At 41.4% G+C, this 15,543-nt stretch overlaps 1 protein-coding gene across 6 annotated transcripts in view; it reads right to left on the bottom strand.

Moving 5' to 3' along the window:
* The window catches only part of pcnx1 (pecanex 1), a 250,671-nt gene that overhangs the window by 179,969 nt on the left and 55,159 nt on the right, over positions 1 to 15,543 (bottom strand). Inside the window, exon 2 of one of the 6 annotated variants that reach the window (XM_069918121.1) lies at positions 12,061 to 12,134. The exons of the other annotated variants lie outside the window; for them this stretch is intronic. Coding sequence (XP_069774222.1) covers positions 12,061 to 12,122 — 62 coding nt within the window. The 5' untranslated portion in view covers positions 12,123 to 12,134. The remainder of the gene's footprint in view (positions 1 to 12,060; positions 12,135 to 15,543) is intronic. 6 annotated transcript variants of the gene reach the window in all.

Raw genomic sequence — 15,543 nt, 5'->3', positions numbered from 1 at the left:
TTCATTGATAATTGATCCCTGGATCCTTTGGTCGTCCTCAGCAATCTTCTGGTTTTTTTGATTAAGTAACCAAGTTTCTTCATAGTTATTAATGATAACCATCTTCAGAGCATTCCAGACATTGAGGAAACTCTGCAGCTCCTATTCACAGGGCTTCACAAGATTGTATGAGATGCTGACAAAATAGGTCCGTTCCCACCCCCACGTCTGCTATAGGTCAATGGAATTGAGATAAGAACATAATTGCAATTCTTTGCTCAGCCAATTAAGTAATCTAATCCTGGATGTTGCCATGGGGCTTTGAATTAATCTCTTTAATAAACCACATGTTGGGTGTAAAAACATGATGTTCCAAGATTCTAATCCAGAAGAAGACTGTCAAAGATATATTTCCCTTCTCATTCCTTGTTAATCTTGTTCCAAAGGTTATTGTTCTTTACAACTCTAGTCAAAAGCTGAAGTAAAACACGCAAGATTGCAGACATCGTGGATGAAGTACAAACAATGCTGGAGAAACTCTGCAGGTCAAACAGCGTCCTTTATATTGCAAGGATAAAATTAAAATTACATAACCGACGTGTCAGGCTTGATGGCATTAACATCGACTTTTCTGGTTTCTGCTAAACTGCTCCCCTTCCCTCATCCCCTTTCCCTGACAGATCTCCTCTTGCCTCCAACCTAGCCATCCCTCCTCCCCTCACTTGCTGCTGTGCTCTCCCTCTCTCCCCCACCTATTACACCCTGCCTTTGTGACCACATCTCCCCCTTACCCTTTTATTCAGATGCCTGCCAGCATTTTTCCAGACCTTGATGAAGAGCTCAAGCCCAAAATGCCAGTTATCCAATTTTATCCTTCTTATATAAAGGACACTGCTGAGTTTCTCCAGCATTATGTTTTTACTCGAGACAGCAGCTTCTATGCAAACTCTCTGCTAGGAACTGTTTAATCCAGTTATTTTATCCCTTTGCTCACTGAGGTGCCTTGGCTCCTGGTTTACCATCATTTGAGTTTCAAATCTTTCAACTCTTGCCATCACAAGATGGCAGCACAACAGTCGCAGCAGCCACTCTGAACCCCAGGACTGCTGTTACTAGCAAGTAGGCGGGCGGAACACAAAATTGCATATGATGGGAGTTTTCAGTAGAACACAGCAAGTCTGGAACTGCAACTTGGGTCGCCAAACAACAAATAGGTTGCGGAGATGAAGCCACAAGGTTTGCAGCTCGATGGTCATGGAGTGGAGATTCTGTTGTGGCCTTCTAAAGAGGTAGCATGGAGTATGACCTTGGGCTTCCAGAGGAGACGTGTGGTGCCTGTTTCAATGGTCGTGGAGATGGTGCTGTGTGGTGGAGATGGAAGTGGTACCCCGAGACGACCGGAACGGTGGAGCAGTATCCGACCTGAGTAATCCTGAGGGATGTGTTGGTCAGGGTTGTTCTGAGGTGCGATGTCTCGTAACAGTCGTACCGTCCTGAGTAGGGGGGGGGGGCGCCTAGAGGTGGACTGAAGCTCTGGCACCCCGAGAAACTGTGACAAGAGTGGTAGTTTCCCCTCTGAAGCTGGCAGACTGTAACATCTAAATCTTGCGGATGTTGGTAAACCAGGCCTAAGATGGCTGCACGGTTGGAGCTCCAGCAGCCTCTTCGGATCCAGTGAACTGAGCCAGTGGGCTTTTTGTAACATCTAAAATAGAATTGTGACCAGTCTTATTTGTGTATACTGCTTATTCTTTGAAAACTGACGTTTGTAGCACTTTTATTTATTTATTTTTGTGCAGTCATTTATCACTGGGGTCAGGAAGGACAGTATCTCGCTTTTTAATTACTGTGGACTAGGTTTTTAAAAAAGTCCAAACTAGAAATGTCTTTGTGGTGTGATAGATTAGTTTTTGGGAGATAAATTGGGGCAGGATTTTTAGTGTAGGTCACATTAAAACAGATCTTATTTAAAATACTGGAGATCTGCCCCATGCTATAAAGAGCCTTTGCAAAAGCTTTGGAGAGTGTACAAGAGACGTCACTAATGGATTGTTGTTTACAAAAAGGCAACAGATGAAAGAACTCGTCGGAACCACAGGCTGTCTGGAGTGGAACTTGCTGTTCTAAGACGGTGATATGGGAGAGGGAGAGGGAGAAAAAATTTAGTTCTGTAGTTTTACAGTCAGCAGCAGCAGTTGGGACTGGAACAGGACAAGCTGGCAAACTTGTGGAAAAATCCAATTTTGGAAGACAGGTTATGAGGGCTTAGTTCAGCCTGGTCAAAGCCCTTGTGGTTATTGTAAGAGGAGAAGACTGGCTGCCTAATGTTTCACTAGGAATAAGGGAAACAAAAAGGAACTCTGTGGTGACCAGAAAGAAAAAGGTCATCATCTGGAAAACCCTGAAGGGGGCAAGTTTCTTTGGCAAGACACTGACGTGGCTGATTAGAAGGGATCAGTTTGTGTCCTTGCACAACAAATCTCTCTGTGAAAACCGACAAGAACCTTCCTGAGTGGTAACCATTTACCTTTCAAGCTCCAAAGGCTGGTGAACTTCATAAATGTTAAATTCTGTGCACAGTATAAGAATTGCCTGCAACCAGTAAACTTGGAGAAATGAGAAGAGAAATTGGACTGTGAATCAAAGAAATTTTCTAAACTTACACAAACACACACACATTATATACACTTGCACTTAGAATTAGAAAGGGCTTAAGTTAGGTTAGTTAAGTCAATAGTGATAAGTTGAAGTGGATTCTGTTTTCATGTTTAAATTAAAAGCAACTTTTGCTTAAGTAACCATTTGTCTTGGTGAATATCGTTGCTGGGCTTTTGGAGTTCTCTGGGCTCAAAATCGTGGAAAGATGGCCATGCTGGTGTATTTGGCTGCCCGTCATCGTCTTTTCTTTCTTTGGCTTGGCTTCGCGGACGAAGATTTATGGAGGGGTAATGTCCACGTCAGCTGCAGGCTCGTTTGTGGCTGACAAGTTGCCCATTCAGAGCCAGCTCTTCAGCGCTTGATGTCCTGTTTTGCGGAAACTACCAAAATGATTGGCCTGGAAGTCAGCCTGAAGAAAACTGAGGTCCTCCATCAGCCAGCTCCCCTCCATGACTACCAGCCCCCCCACATCTCCATCGGGCACACAAAACTCAAAGCGGTCAACCAGTTTACCTATCTCAGCTGAACCATTTCATCAGATGCAAGGATCGACAACGAGATAGACAACAGACTCACCAAGGCAAATAGCGCCTTTGGAAGACTACACAAAAGAGTCTGGAAAAACAACCAACTGAAAAACCTCACAAAGATTAGCCTATACAGAGCCATTGTCATACCCACACTCCTGTTCGGCTCCGAATCATGGGTCCTTTACCGACATCACCTACGGCTCCTAGAACGCTTCCACCAGCGTTGTGTCCGCTCCATCCTCAACATTCATTGGAGCGACTTCATCTCCAACATCGAAGTACTCGAGATGGCAGAGGACTACAGCATCGAATCCACGCTGCTGAAGATCAAACTGCGCTGGGTAGGTCACGTCTCCAGAATGGAGGACCATCGCCTTCCCAAGATCATGTTATATGGTGAGCTCTCCACCGGCCACCGAGACAGAGGTGCACCAAAGAAGAGGTACAAGGACTGCCTAAAGAAAGCTCTTGGTGCCTGCCACATTGACCACTGCCAGTGGGCTGATATCGCCTCAAACCGTGCATCTTGACGCCTCACAGTTCAGCGGGCAGCAACCTCCTTTGAAGAAGACCGCAGAGCCCACCTCACTGTCAAAAGACAAAGGAGGAAAAACCCAACACCCAACCCCAACCAATTTTCCCTTGCAACCGCTGCAACCGTGTCTGCCTGTCCCGCATCGTCTAGGTAATGACCAATTACAGTAGTTCCTAGTTATCAAAAGTAAAATACAGAATTCTGTTGACACTGTGGTTAAGTGAAAAAACACACAAATGCTGGAGAAACTCAGCAGGTCAAATAGTACCTGAGAGCAGCAGGGGTACTTGATGACGGGCTCAAGCCCAAAATGTTGTTGATGTATAAAGGCACTGTTTGACCTGCTGAGTTTCTCCAGCATTTGTGTGTTTTTTCTCGTAGTTCTGAGTTATGATCTGTACAGCACTTTGGTCAATGTGAGTGGTTTTAAATGTACTATATAAATAAATAAACTCTCTACATCCAAATACCATTCCAAATCCATCTCGATCCATTTCAGAGGGGCCAGATCTCAAAAGTTGACGAAGATGATACACAGAAGAGTGACTGGTGGCTTGGTGCCAGGACAAAAAACTTCTGTTTTTAGGTCTAAACCAGTGGTTTTCAAACTGCCCCACTAAACTCACATCCCACTTTAAGTAATCCCTATGCCATCAGTGCTCTGTGATTAGTAAGGGATTACTTATGTGAGTGGGAAGGGAAGGTTGAGAACCACTCCTCTGGACCCAATTGTTACTAAAATATTTTGAGAAAAATTGTCATTGGCCCATTTCCTTTGGAGTTATGAAACCGTGCACATAACGAGTCAATGAGGTACAATTAAAACAGTGGTTTTCAAACTTTTTCTTTCCACCCACAAACCATCTTAAGCAATCCCTTACTAATCACAGAGCACTGATGGCAGAGGGAATACATGAGGTGGAATGTGAGTTTAAGGGGGCAGTTTGAAAACCAATAGGCTAAACAATACCAATTATACATCTTGCACCTGGGCGGCTCGGTGATGCTATTACATAGCCAGCAACCCAGGTTAGAATTCCAGTGCTGTCTCTTCTAAGGAATTCGTATGTTCTCCCCATGTCGGCATGGGGTTCTTCTGGGTGCTCCGGTTTCCTTCCGCCCTTTAAAATGTATGCAGGTTGCAGATTAATAGGGGTATTTAAGTGGCACAGGCTCATACACCAGAAGGCCATTACTTAGCTGTATGCTACTGACAGTTTTTTAAAATTAAATGTCGATGCGACGTCCAAGAAAGCAGTATCTCTCAACAACTACTGCAAATCCACTGAAGGCTGTGTCACTGTGTGGTAAGGAGCTGCTCTGTCCAAATCTGCATGAGTATTGTGAATGTCTCTCAGTTAATCACGCAAACCCCCTCCCATCCATCAACTCTATCTACATTTTCCATGGTCTTAGAAATACATTCAACATTTTAAAGACTCATTCCACATTGGTCACACTCACTTCATCACCTCTCCTGTCAAGAGGATTCACAAGCGCAAGACCGCAGACCACCAAGTTCAAAGAGTTTCTTTTGTGCCATTATCGGACTCCTGAAAGAACCTCACCAGTAAAATAATGTTGCATTTGCTCTGTTCTAACTTATCTCCCTCTGTAATTTTGCACTCTACTGTTTTCACTGCAAGTGACAGTAAACTGGAATTTAACGTACAGGATAACTTGGGAGTAACAGATTTTCTCTAGCACAAGAATAGTGATTCTCAACCTTTTTCTTCCCACTCACATCCCACTTGAAGTAATCCTTATGCCATAGGTGCATTGTGATTAGTAAGGGATTGCTTAAGGTTGTATGGGGGGGGGGGGGGAGAAAAAGTTTGAAAACCACTGTTTTAATCATACTTAATAGACTTGTTATGTGCACTGTTTCAGAACTCCAAAGGAAATGGGCCAATGATCATTTTTCTCAAGCAAATGATTTCAGTAACAATTGGGTCTAGAGCAGTGATTCTCAACCTTCCCTTCTCAATCACATCCCACCTTAAGCAATCCCTTACTAATCACAGAGCACCGATGGCATAGGGATTACTTAAAGTGGGATGCGAATGGAAAGGAAAGGATTCCACTGCTCCAGAATCTACACATGAAGAAATGCATTTTATTTTGAAAGATTGAAATGAGAGGAATTTCCTTCCAATGAGCTTTGAAAATTTTCTCATTTGGAGTGCTTTGGACATAAAGACACTGAATACATTCCAATCTGGGAGATATATTTTGAGAAGAGCAGAATGTACAGAAATCATCTGAGAATGTGGATGTGCAAAGGATCATTTCTTATGTTTCATTGTATTAAAGTTGTTGTACTTGCAAACTGTTACTTCACGAGTTTATGCCAAACGATACAGAATCAGATACATGTTCTTCTCTGGAAACAGCATGGGTTTTCTTCTTTGCAACCAGAAAACATTTGTCCCCCACCTCAATCTTTTATTCCTTTACTATAGTGTTTCAGTTATTTCAGTTTGGAGATACAGCAGAGTAACACACCCTTCCAGCCCACATATATCTTTGGAACATTGGAGGAAACCAGAGGACCCAGGGGAAACCCATGTCATCAGAGGGAGAACGCATAAACTATTTACAGGCAGCGCTGGATTCAAACCTGGGTTGCTGGTAATGTAATAGCATTGTGCAAACCAGAATCCTGACTGTGGTGCCCTAATCCAACCTATTGTTGACCCATCAACATTGGGTACATTCTGCAGACCCAATTGACTATTTAAAAAAAGTTTGTGATGTGTCTCAAATATCTCATATTTACATTTCAGATTTATTGTCAGAATCTATGGATGACATCACATGCAACCCTGAGATTCCTTTTACCTGGGGGCACAGCAGAATTACCACTAATTGGTAGTGCAATAAATAAACTGTACACAGCATAAACATGTAAACAAATAAAAGAACTAAAAACAGCAAATGAATGTGAACAAACCGTGCAATACATGGAGAACAGAAGAAAATCAATGAAGTGCACAAGTGAGTCCCTGATTGAGTTTGTTGTTGAGGAGTCTGATGGAGGAGGGATAGAAGCTGCTCCTGAACCTGGTGGCATGAGTCTTGTGGCATCTCTACCTCTTTCCCGATGGCAGCAGTGAGTACAAAGCGTGTGCCAGGTGGCGTGGATCCTTGATGATTGCTGCTGCCCGCGGGGAGGGTTTTGCCTGCGATGTCCTGGGCTGTGTCCACTATCTTTTGGAAGGCTTTAAGCTCAGGGGTATTGGTGTTCCCACACCAGACCACAATGCAGCCAGTCAGCACACTTTCCACCACAGATCTAGAAATTTGCCAGGGTTTCTGGTGTCATACGAAACCTCTGCAAACTCCTGAGGAATTAGAGGTGCTGACGTGCTTTCTCCACAATGCCATTGGTGTGTTGGTTCCAGGAAAGATCCTCTGAGGTAGTGACTCCCAAGAACCTAAATTCACTCACCCTCTCCACCTCTGATCCCCCAGTGGTCATTGATAATCATCAAATCAAGAAGTGTATTGCATTTTTGCTATCAGTTTAGCCACTGAGGACCGAGTCTTTTGAGGAGCAAATCCAAGCAGCAGTCCTCCTGAACTCCATGTGAAGTTTTTCTTTAGTCTCCCTCAAATATGCATCCCACTCTCTTCTGAAAGTTACCATGAATCTGCATTCAGTAAGCAATACATTCCCAGATCCTAACCAGACACGGCAGAACGGTTGTTATCGTAACACTATTACTGGACAAGCAACCAGAGTTTGTACTTCCTTCTCGTGTTCATGTGGGTCTCCTTCGGGTGCTCAGGTTTCCTCCCACATTGCAAAGATGTACAGGGTTAGAAGGTTAATTGGTTATGTGGGTGAAAGGGTTGGTGGGGTGGGGGGGGGGTGGTTGTGCTGTAAATTGAAATTTAACCACTTGTGTCAAACTCTGTTCCTTCATGCTGCCTCAGTTTACTTTACCAATCAACTAAAAAATGCGTCCTCCAAGCACTGGTCTCTGGGGAAAAAAATTATTTTATTGATCCAAATTCTTCATGGATTTTACTGTGGCTCTCAATTCTCCCCTAAACCTTCTCTTATTTGAAAACGCTTGATTGCAGTCAGTTTGTGCGTTTGTTCCATCTTTTATCGTGTTAAAATACCTTTAATAATGGCTTACATTGAATTTCAACTCTAATAGAAACAGAAGGCTAACCTCATTTGTTCAAACTCAGCAACATTCTACTGAATCCACAGTAGAAAAAATCTTAAGAAAGAAATTAGAAAGGCCAAAAAGAGGCACAAAGAGGCTTTGGCAGGCAGAGTAAGAATAAATCCAAAGGGTTTCTATAGGTACATTAAAAGTAACAGATTAGTGAGGGATAGAATTGGACCCCTAGTAGATAGGGAGGGTAGGCTATGTGAAAAGTCAGAGGAGATGGGGGAAATTTTAAATGATTTATTTTCCTCGGTATTCACTTGGGAGAAAAATATTGTACCAGTTGAAGTAAAGAAAAATAGTGGGGAGGTCAAGAATCATATAAGGATAACCGAGGAGGTAGTGATGGCAGTGTTAAAAAAGATAAAGGTGGACAAATCTCTGGGTCCGGACAATGTATTCCCAAGGACACTCAGGGAGACTAGTGTACAGATAGTGGGGCCATTAACGGAGATATTTAGGATGTCACTGGCCACGGGAGTAGTGCCAAAGGATTGGAGGGTGGCTCATGTTGTTCCGCTGTTTAAGAAAGGGTCCAAAAGTCAGCCTGGAAATTACAGACCTGTGAGTCTGACATCTGTGGTGGGCAAGTTGATAGAAAGTGTTCTGAGGGATGGCATTTACAAATATTTGGAAGAACAGGGATTGATAGGTAGTAGTCAGCATGGTTTTGTCAGGGGTAGATCATGCTTAACAAACCTTGTAGTTTTTCGAGGGGGTTACAAAAAAGATTGATGAAGGGAAGGCGGTGGATGTTGTCTATTTAGACTTTAGTAAAGCTTCTGACAAAGTTCCCCACAGGAGGTTAGGAAAAAAGGTGGAGGCATTAGGTATAAATAAGGAGGTAGTGAAATGGATTCAGCAATGGTTGGATGGGAGGTGTCAAGAGAGTAGTGGTAGAAAATTGTTTGTCAAATTGGAGGCCGGTGACTAGTGGAGTTCCTCAGAGATCGGTCCTGTTATATATATTAACGATCTGGATGTAGGGGTGGAGAATTGGATAAGCAAGTTTGCGGATGACACAAAGATTGGTGGTATTGTGGACAGTGAGGAAGATTACCGTAGATTAAAAGGTGATTTAGGAAGGCTGGAGGTGTGGGCTGAGAAATGGCTGATGGAATTTAATATGGATAAGTGTGAAGTGTTGCATTTTGGAAAGGCAAATCAAAATAGATCATATACATTGAATGATAGACAATTGAGGAGTGCAGAGCAACAAAGGGATTTAGGAGTTATGGTAAATACTACCCTCAAAGTTGATACTCAGGTAGATAGAGTGGTGAAGAAGGCATTTGGAATGTTGGGCTTCATAAATCGGAGTATTGAATTCAAGAGTTGGGATGTTATGATGAAATTTTACAAAGCATTGGTGAGGCCAAGTTTGGAATACCGTGTTCAGTTTTGGTCACCGAATTATAGAAAGGACATAAACAAAATAGAGAGAGTGCAGAGAAGGTTCATGAGAATGTTGACAGGATGTCAGTGTTTGAGTTACAGGGAAAGGTTGAGCAGCCTTGGGCTTTTTTCTCTGGAGCGTAAAAGATTGAGGGGGGGATTTGATGGAGGTGTTCAAGATTTTAAAAGGGACTGAGAGAGTCAACGTGGATAAGCTTTTTCAATTAAGAGTGGGGAATATTCAAACCAGAGGCCATGGTTTGAGATTGCAGGGGGAAAATTATAAGTGGAACATGAGGGGAAATTTCTTCATGCAAAGGGTGGTTGGGATGTGGAATAAGCTTCCGGCAGAGGTGGTGGAAGCAAGGACATTATTTACATTTAAGGAAAGACTGGATAATTACATGGGAGAGGATTGGAGGGGTATGGACCAGGTGCTGGTCAGTGGGACTAGGAGGGTGGGGATTTGTTCCGGCATGGACTAGTAGGGCCAAACTGGCCTTTTCTGTGCTATATATGGTTATATATTGTTCCAACAACATTCCTGCAAAGTGCAACTTAAAAGCACCATCTCTATGGTCGAGATTTTGTATGCATGTAGCCCTACTTTCACAACAATTTGCCATTTTATTTTTCACATATTCAAGCTCCATTCCAATGAAAACAAATCTTCAATTGATTTCCAATGATCTTTTACAGCATTTTCAGATTTGTTATGCTTTTTTATTTTAGCGTGCAGGCAAATTTGGACATCCGCCACTTGGAACTGTTAATACTCATCGCACAAGAGCAGTGTGAGAAGAGATGCCTTCTAGTATACAATCATGTGAACAACTTCCTTTAACCAGAAACTCTAGTTTCACTGCTTTTACTTCAGTCCACTCTTCAGAGCTTTCTGCCCTTTCATATCAAGCTGTTTCTCAGGAAAATTAAAATTTCTTTCTATTAACAATAAACACTCATCTCACTAGAGAGAAAAATAATAATAAGCATTTCTGACCATTTGGAGTTGGCCCCAACTTCAGGAAAACGTGCCTGAACATTTAAACTTCTATCCTGACTCTGTCATGCCTTATGTAGTGCAAAAACAAGGCCACCTACAAATTGGAGGAACACCCCCGAATATTTTGAGTGAGCACTCTCCAACCAGATGGCACTAATATCAACGTCTCTGTTTTGTGATAGAGGGAGACAGAGAAGACCATCCTTCAGCTCCCTACCCCTTCTCTCTCTCCATTCAGAGTTTTCCCCTTCCTCCTTCACTTCCCAGCTTTTTTCTCTTGTCCTCCCACCCATATTCCCTGTGGTCCTCTCCTGCCCCCTCACCTTTTGATTTAAGCGCCTGTCTGCTTTTTGCGCGTATCTTGATGAAGGGCTCAGGCCTGAAATGTTGGTTGTGCATCTTTGCTGCATAAAGAACTGTGCATGACATTTGAGTTTCTCCAGCATTTTTGAGTATTAAGTGACAATCATGGCTTCTGCAGACTTTAACTCTTTGTTCTGGAGTCCATTTTCATTTCTTTATACTTCATATACAGGCATTCTGTCAGGGTTATGCTCTGCTGAGAATGGTCCATGAGCCAATTTAACCATTCTCAAGTCTATTTTCCATAGCTACCCTTTTATTCTTTTATCGAATAATATCCCCAACCATAATTAAACTGATCTACTCTCTATCTATCCAGTCACTAATGAATACCATAAAATATTTTATCACTACTACTAGTTTGAAAAATACTTAAAAAAAAAAAAGCATTCCTAAGTTGATATCCCCAGAACCCCTGTGGTCCTATCTCTCATTTTATTAAACTGTATCCTCTGACCTATTCTCTGTCGCATTTTATCAACTCCCTCTTGGAGTAATTTCATTCATTTTAAAATAAATGTGAGTTTCACAGTGCCTGACAAGATTTGGAGTCAAGAAACACCAAATTAAAATAGGCTCGGTTTCTGCTTCCCTCAATAAAATGTTTGGCAGAACATTCCAATTTCCTTTAATGGTTTAATTTATTTATATTTTAATGCAAATTATATGTTTTAGAATCACTGATCAACTGCAAATTATTCCTAAACAAATGTGCAGTTATGACTTGTGAATGATGGTGGGTGCATGCTCAAGTGCAGATCAATCAAATTATTCCAAAATAAATTCTCTTGTGTGTTATCTTCTCCATGCACAATTTATACATCCAACATTGCTGATAAATGTATCGTGGCCAAAGGTAAAGATTCCGGAATCAGAGAGATTCAGCAGTCAACATCCTTTAACATCCTTTATGCACAGAAACTTGGCAACTATCAGCTTTGCTCAGGGTCAGGAAGCAACCCTCCAATTCTCATACATCAAGTACTAAATGCTGAAATGTTAACGTCACCAAGCTGTCCCCAATAAAACTGATAAAATTTTCAATACCAGTGTTGTTTTATCTGCATTAATTGAAATGTAAAAGTGATTTTAAGAAAGAAATCTAATCTGGGTTTTATTTTCCAAGGTGATTAAATATCAGAAACCTTAACTACCTCTGTGTCAAAGTTCCAACTATTGTGGAGTGGGAGCAACATTGAAATAATTACAATAAATGATGTGCTTCAGCCTCTGGTTGGAGCCTAATTCAGAGAAAAGTGAACAACCACTGAATTAAGGCCAGCACCTGTGAAATCAATTGTGGAACAATGAGCAGAGGTTGAAGAATGGGGGGGTGGGGGGGGGGGGGGTGAAGGATCAAGGATAGCAGTGGGAATCATGGGACAAGTTCACATGGGCCATTTCACACACCTCCTTGTGCCCAGGTTGACAGCAGGCTTGGCAGCTTGTCCTCTTGGCTGGTGAAGGTGCATGGCAGGGGAAATCTGTGCAGGGAAAAGGGGAGAAAAATCACATTACAAAATACAGCTAATTAAGCTTCTGTCATCGTTTAATGATGCAAATTTGAAACCTTTGATTTTTTTTCTATATTTCAATAAATAAAATCTCTCCCAGTCTCAGGTGCTCCAATAGTTCTCTTCAGACAAATTTGAAGTCTGAAAACAAGGAAAAGAAAACAGCCATTTTGTGTTCAGCAATGTAATGATTGTGTCACTTGTTTTAGTATTGTTAGCTGAGGGATGGACATTGGGCAGGACATAAGGGATTTTCCCTGCTCTTCAAATAGTGTCAAGCAATCTTCTGTGTTTACTGGAACAAAAGACTATATAATGTCTCATTTAAATTAAGGTGCATCCTCTCAACGGTGCACTGAAGTGTCAATTCTCTGGATTGGGTCTGGAATCCAAGGCCTTCTGGGTCAAATACCATGACCAAGTTAAGTATTTAACCTGCAAAAATGGTAATTTCAAAATGCAAGATGCTTTTGCCTATTTACAAAATTTTACATTGAACAAGGCAACTACCTCATATTTCCTCTATAGCAAAGTCTCTTACAGCTCCACATACCACAATTTAAATTAAAGGTAGAACAATAGAAGATCAACTGGTCTCAGACCGCAAATAGCATCTGATATGAGATGAGATTATGACATACTATTCCAATGCAAATAAATGCCAGTCATAATTTTGTTGAAGAGGAAAATCTTGTTAGGAAGCCAAGACAGTTCTTAAATGTTTTTAAACAAAGTGTTTATTTATTCTGGTATAATGGTAACCTTTATTTTAAGAACAATTGTATGTAGAGCATCTGGACAGCAATTCTGGTATTTATTAATACAAAACAAAATGCAACCCAGTCATTAATGTCATCCATATAAATTGCCCCTTAGCTCTCTGTTAACAATCCCCTTAGCAGATTCGTAGAAATCACACCAAAAGTGGAAACTTTCTTTGATTTTTCTTAATGCCCAGTGCATGACAATTCAGTAATTTTCCATTCCATGGCAGATGATGCCTGAAGTACAGCTGCAGTTCCAAGCTTAATTGCAGAATGCACTGCTACTCCAATCTGCTGATCTACACATGATGCACATGGGAATAATCCAGACAAACAACGTTGGCAAATAGAAAACGGATCCAAGAAAATACCTCATATTTAATGAAAATCTCATCATTCAATATGCACATGTAATTCAGACAGCAAATTAGGATTCAAACTAAGACTGTGCCCTCTTCTCCTGGAATCACCCAACAGGGGAACCATCTTATTTACATCCACTCTGTCCAATCCATTCATTATTTGAAATGTTTCTATAAGATCCCCTCTCATTCTTCTATTTTCTAATGAATAGAGTCCAAGAACCACTGACCATTCCTCATATGTTATCCTTTTCATTCCTGGAATAATTCTGGTAAACCTCCTCTGTACCGTTTCCAACCTTGCTATATCCTTTCTAAAATATGGTACCTAAAACTGTACACAGTATCCAAATGAGGTCTCACCAGTGCCCCATAGAGTCTCATCAACACCATTCTTATACACAATCCCCCTTTTAAACAAATGTCAACATAGCATTCACCTTCTTTACCATCGATCCAACCTGGTAGTCAACTTTCAGGTTATCCTGCACGAGGACCCCCAAGTCCCTTTGTACTTCTGAGGTTTCATTTTTCTCACCATCCAAATAATAATCCGACCATTTATTTCCTCGACCAAAATGCACAACTGTACATTTCTCTACATGATATCACATTTGCCATTTCTTCGCCCATTCTTCTAAGTCTCTCTGTAAGCTTTTGATTTCTTCTATAATTCGTACTCTACCACCTAACTTGGTGTCATCTGTAAACTTAGCCATGAAGCCATTTAATCCACAATCTAAATCACAATGTAAAAAGAAGCGGCCCCAACAACCCCTTGTGGAACACCACTAGTAACAGACAATCAACCAGAACAGGATCCCTTTATTCCCACCATTTGCTTTCTGCCTATCAGCCAATGCTCTATCCAATCTATTACTTTTCTGGTAATCCATGGGCTCTTATCTTATTAAGCAGCCTTTTATGCGGCACCTTATCGAAGGCCTTTTGAAAATCCAAATACCTTATATCCACAGCCTCTCCCTTGTCCACCCTATTTGAGATTTCCTCTCAAAAAGATTCCATTAGGTTGGTCAGACAGGATCTTCCCTTCATGAATCCATGCTGGCTTGGACCTATCATGTAATGCACCTTGAGGTATTTCATAACCTCCTCCTTGAGGATAGATTCCAATACCTTTCCAACTACCAAAGTCAGACTAATAGGCCTATAATTTCCTTTTACTGCCTCCCTCCTTTCTTAAAAAGTGTAACTACATTTGTGACCTTCCAATCCTCGGGAACCATGCCTGAGTTTATTGATTTTTGGAAAATCAATTCCAATGCCTCTACAATCTCCAAGGCCACTTTCTTCAGAACCCGTGGGTGCACCTCATCCGGTCCCGGAGACTTATCTACTTTTAGACCATTCAGCTTACTAAGCACCATCTCTCTTGGAATCCTGACTGTACTTAATTCTATTCCCAGAGACCTTTGAATATCAGGTATATTGCTAATGTCCTCCATAGTGAAGACAGACACAAAATATCCATTTAGTTCCTCTGCCAACTCCTTGTCACCCACTATAATTTCTCCAGCTTCATTTTCAATCAGTCCTATATATATATATATATATATATATACATAACCTTGTCTCTCTTACTTTTTATATATTTGAAGAAACTCAGTATCCTTCTGTATGTTATTTGCCAATTTCTCTTCATAATTCATCTTTTCTTTCCTAATGACTTTGTCTCTCTCTAAGTTTTAAAAAATTTCCATCCTCTGCTTTTCCAGTAAGTTTTGCTACTCTGGGTGCCCTCTCTTTTGCTTTTGTTTCTGTACACTGTGCTTGTGTGGTGTGTACATTAGTTTGTGCGTATGTGTGTTCTCTTTTGTGAATCCTGTGTGTAAATAAAGACCACTGTTTCTTGATAATACGCCCAGCCTTGATTCTCTTTGAAACTGTTCTTGAACACAACATCCTCCACTCTGATATGGTTGTACAAAAGTAAGATTTTGTATGTCACAAACCCATATAAAACAGTCTTGAGAAAGCAGCTCAAAATACATAAACTAATTTGTGTTTAGTTTTCTGCCCAGATATCATTGAATTGGCCACAGTCTGTGTGCCTAAGTTGGGGTGGGGGGAGCAGAAGGTGGCAGGGGTGCAGGAGTGATAACGAGCAACTCTTGACAGGGATCATCATTCTTTAAATTGTCCAGAAGAATGGAAGCACAAGCATCAAGTAGGACAGCACAGTTGGCCCAGCAGTTAGCGCAGCAGTTAGCGCAATGTCTTTACAGCACCAGT

This window comes from Narcine bancroftii, chromosome 2 (genome assembly GCF_036971445.1).
Source record: "Narcine bancroftii isolate sNarBan1 chromosome 2, sNarBan1.hap1, whole genome shotgun sequence".
NCBI lineage: Eukaryota > Metazoa > Chordata > Chondrichthyes > Torpediniformes > Narcinidae > Narcine > Narcine bancroftii.
The sequence above is the reverse complement of the archived record's forward strand: the minus strand, read 5'-3'. Positions and strand labels throughout refer to the sequence as shown.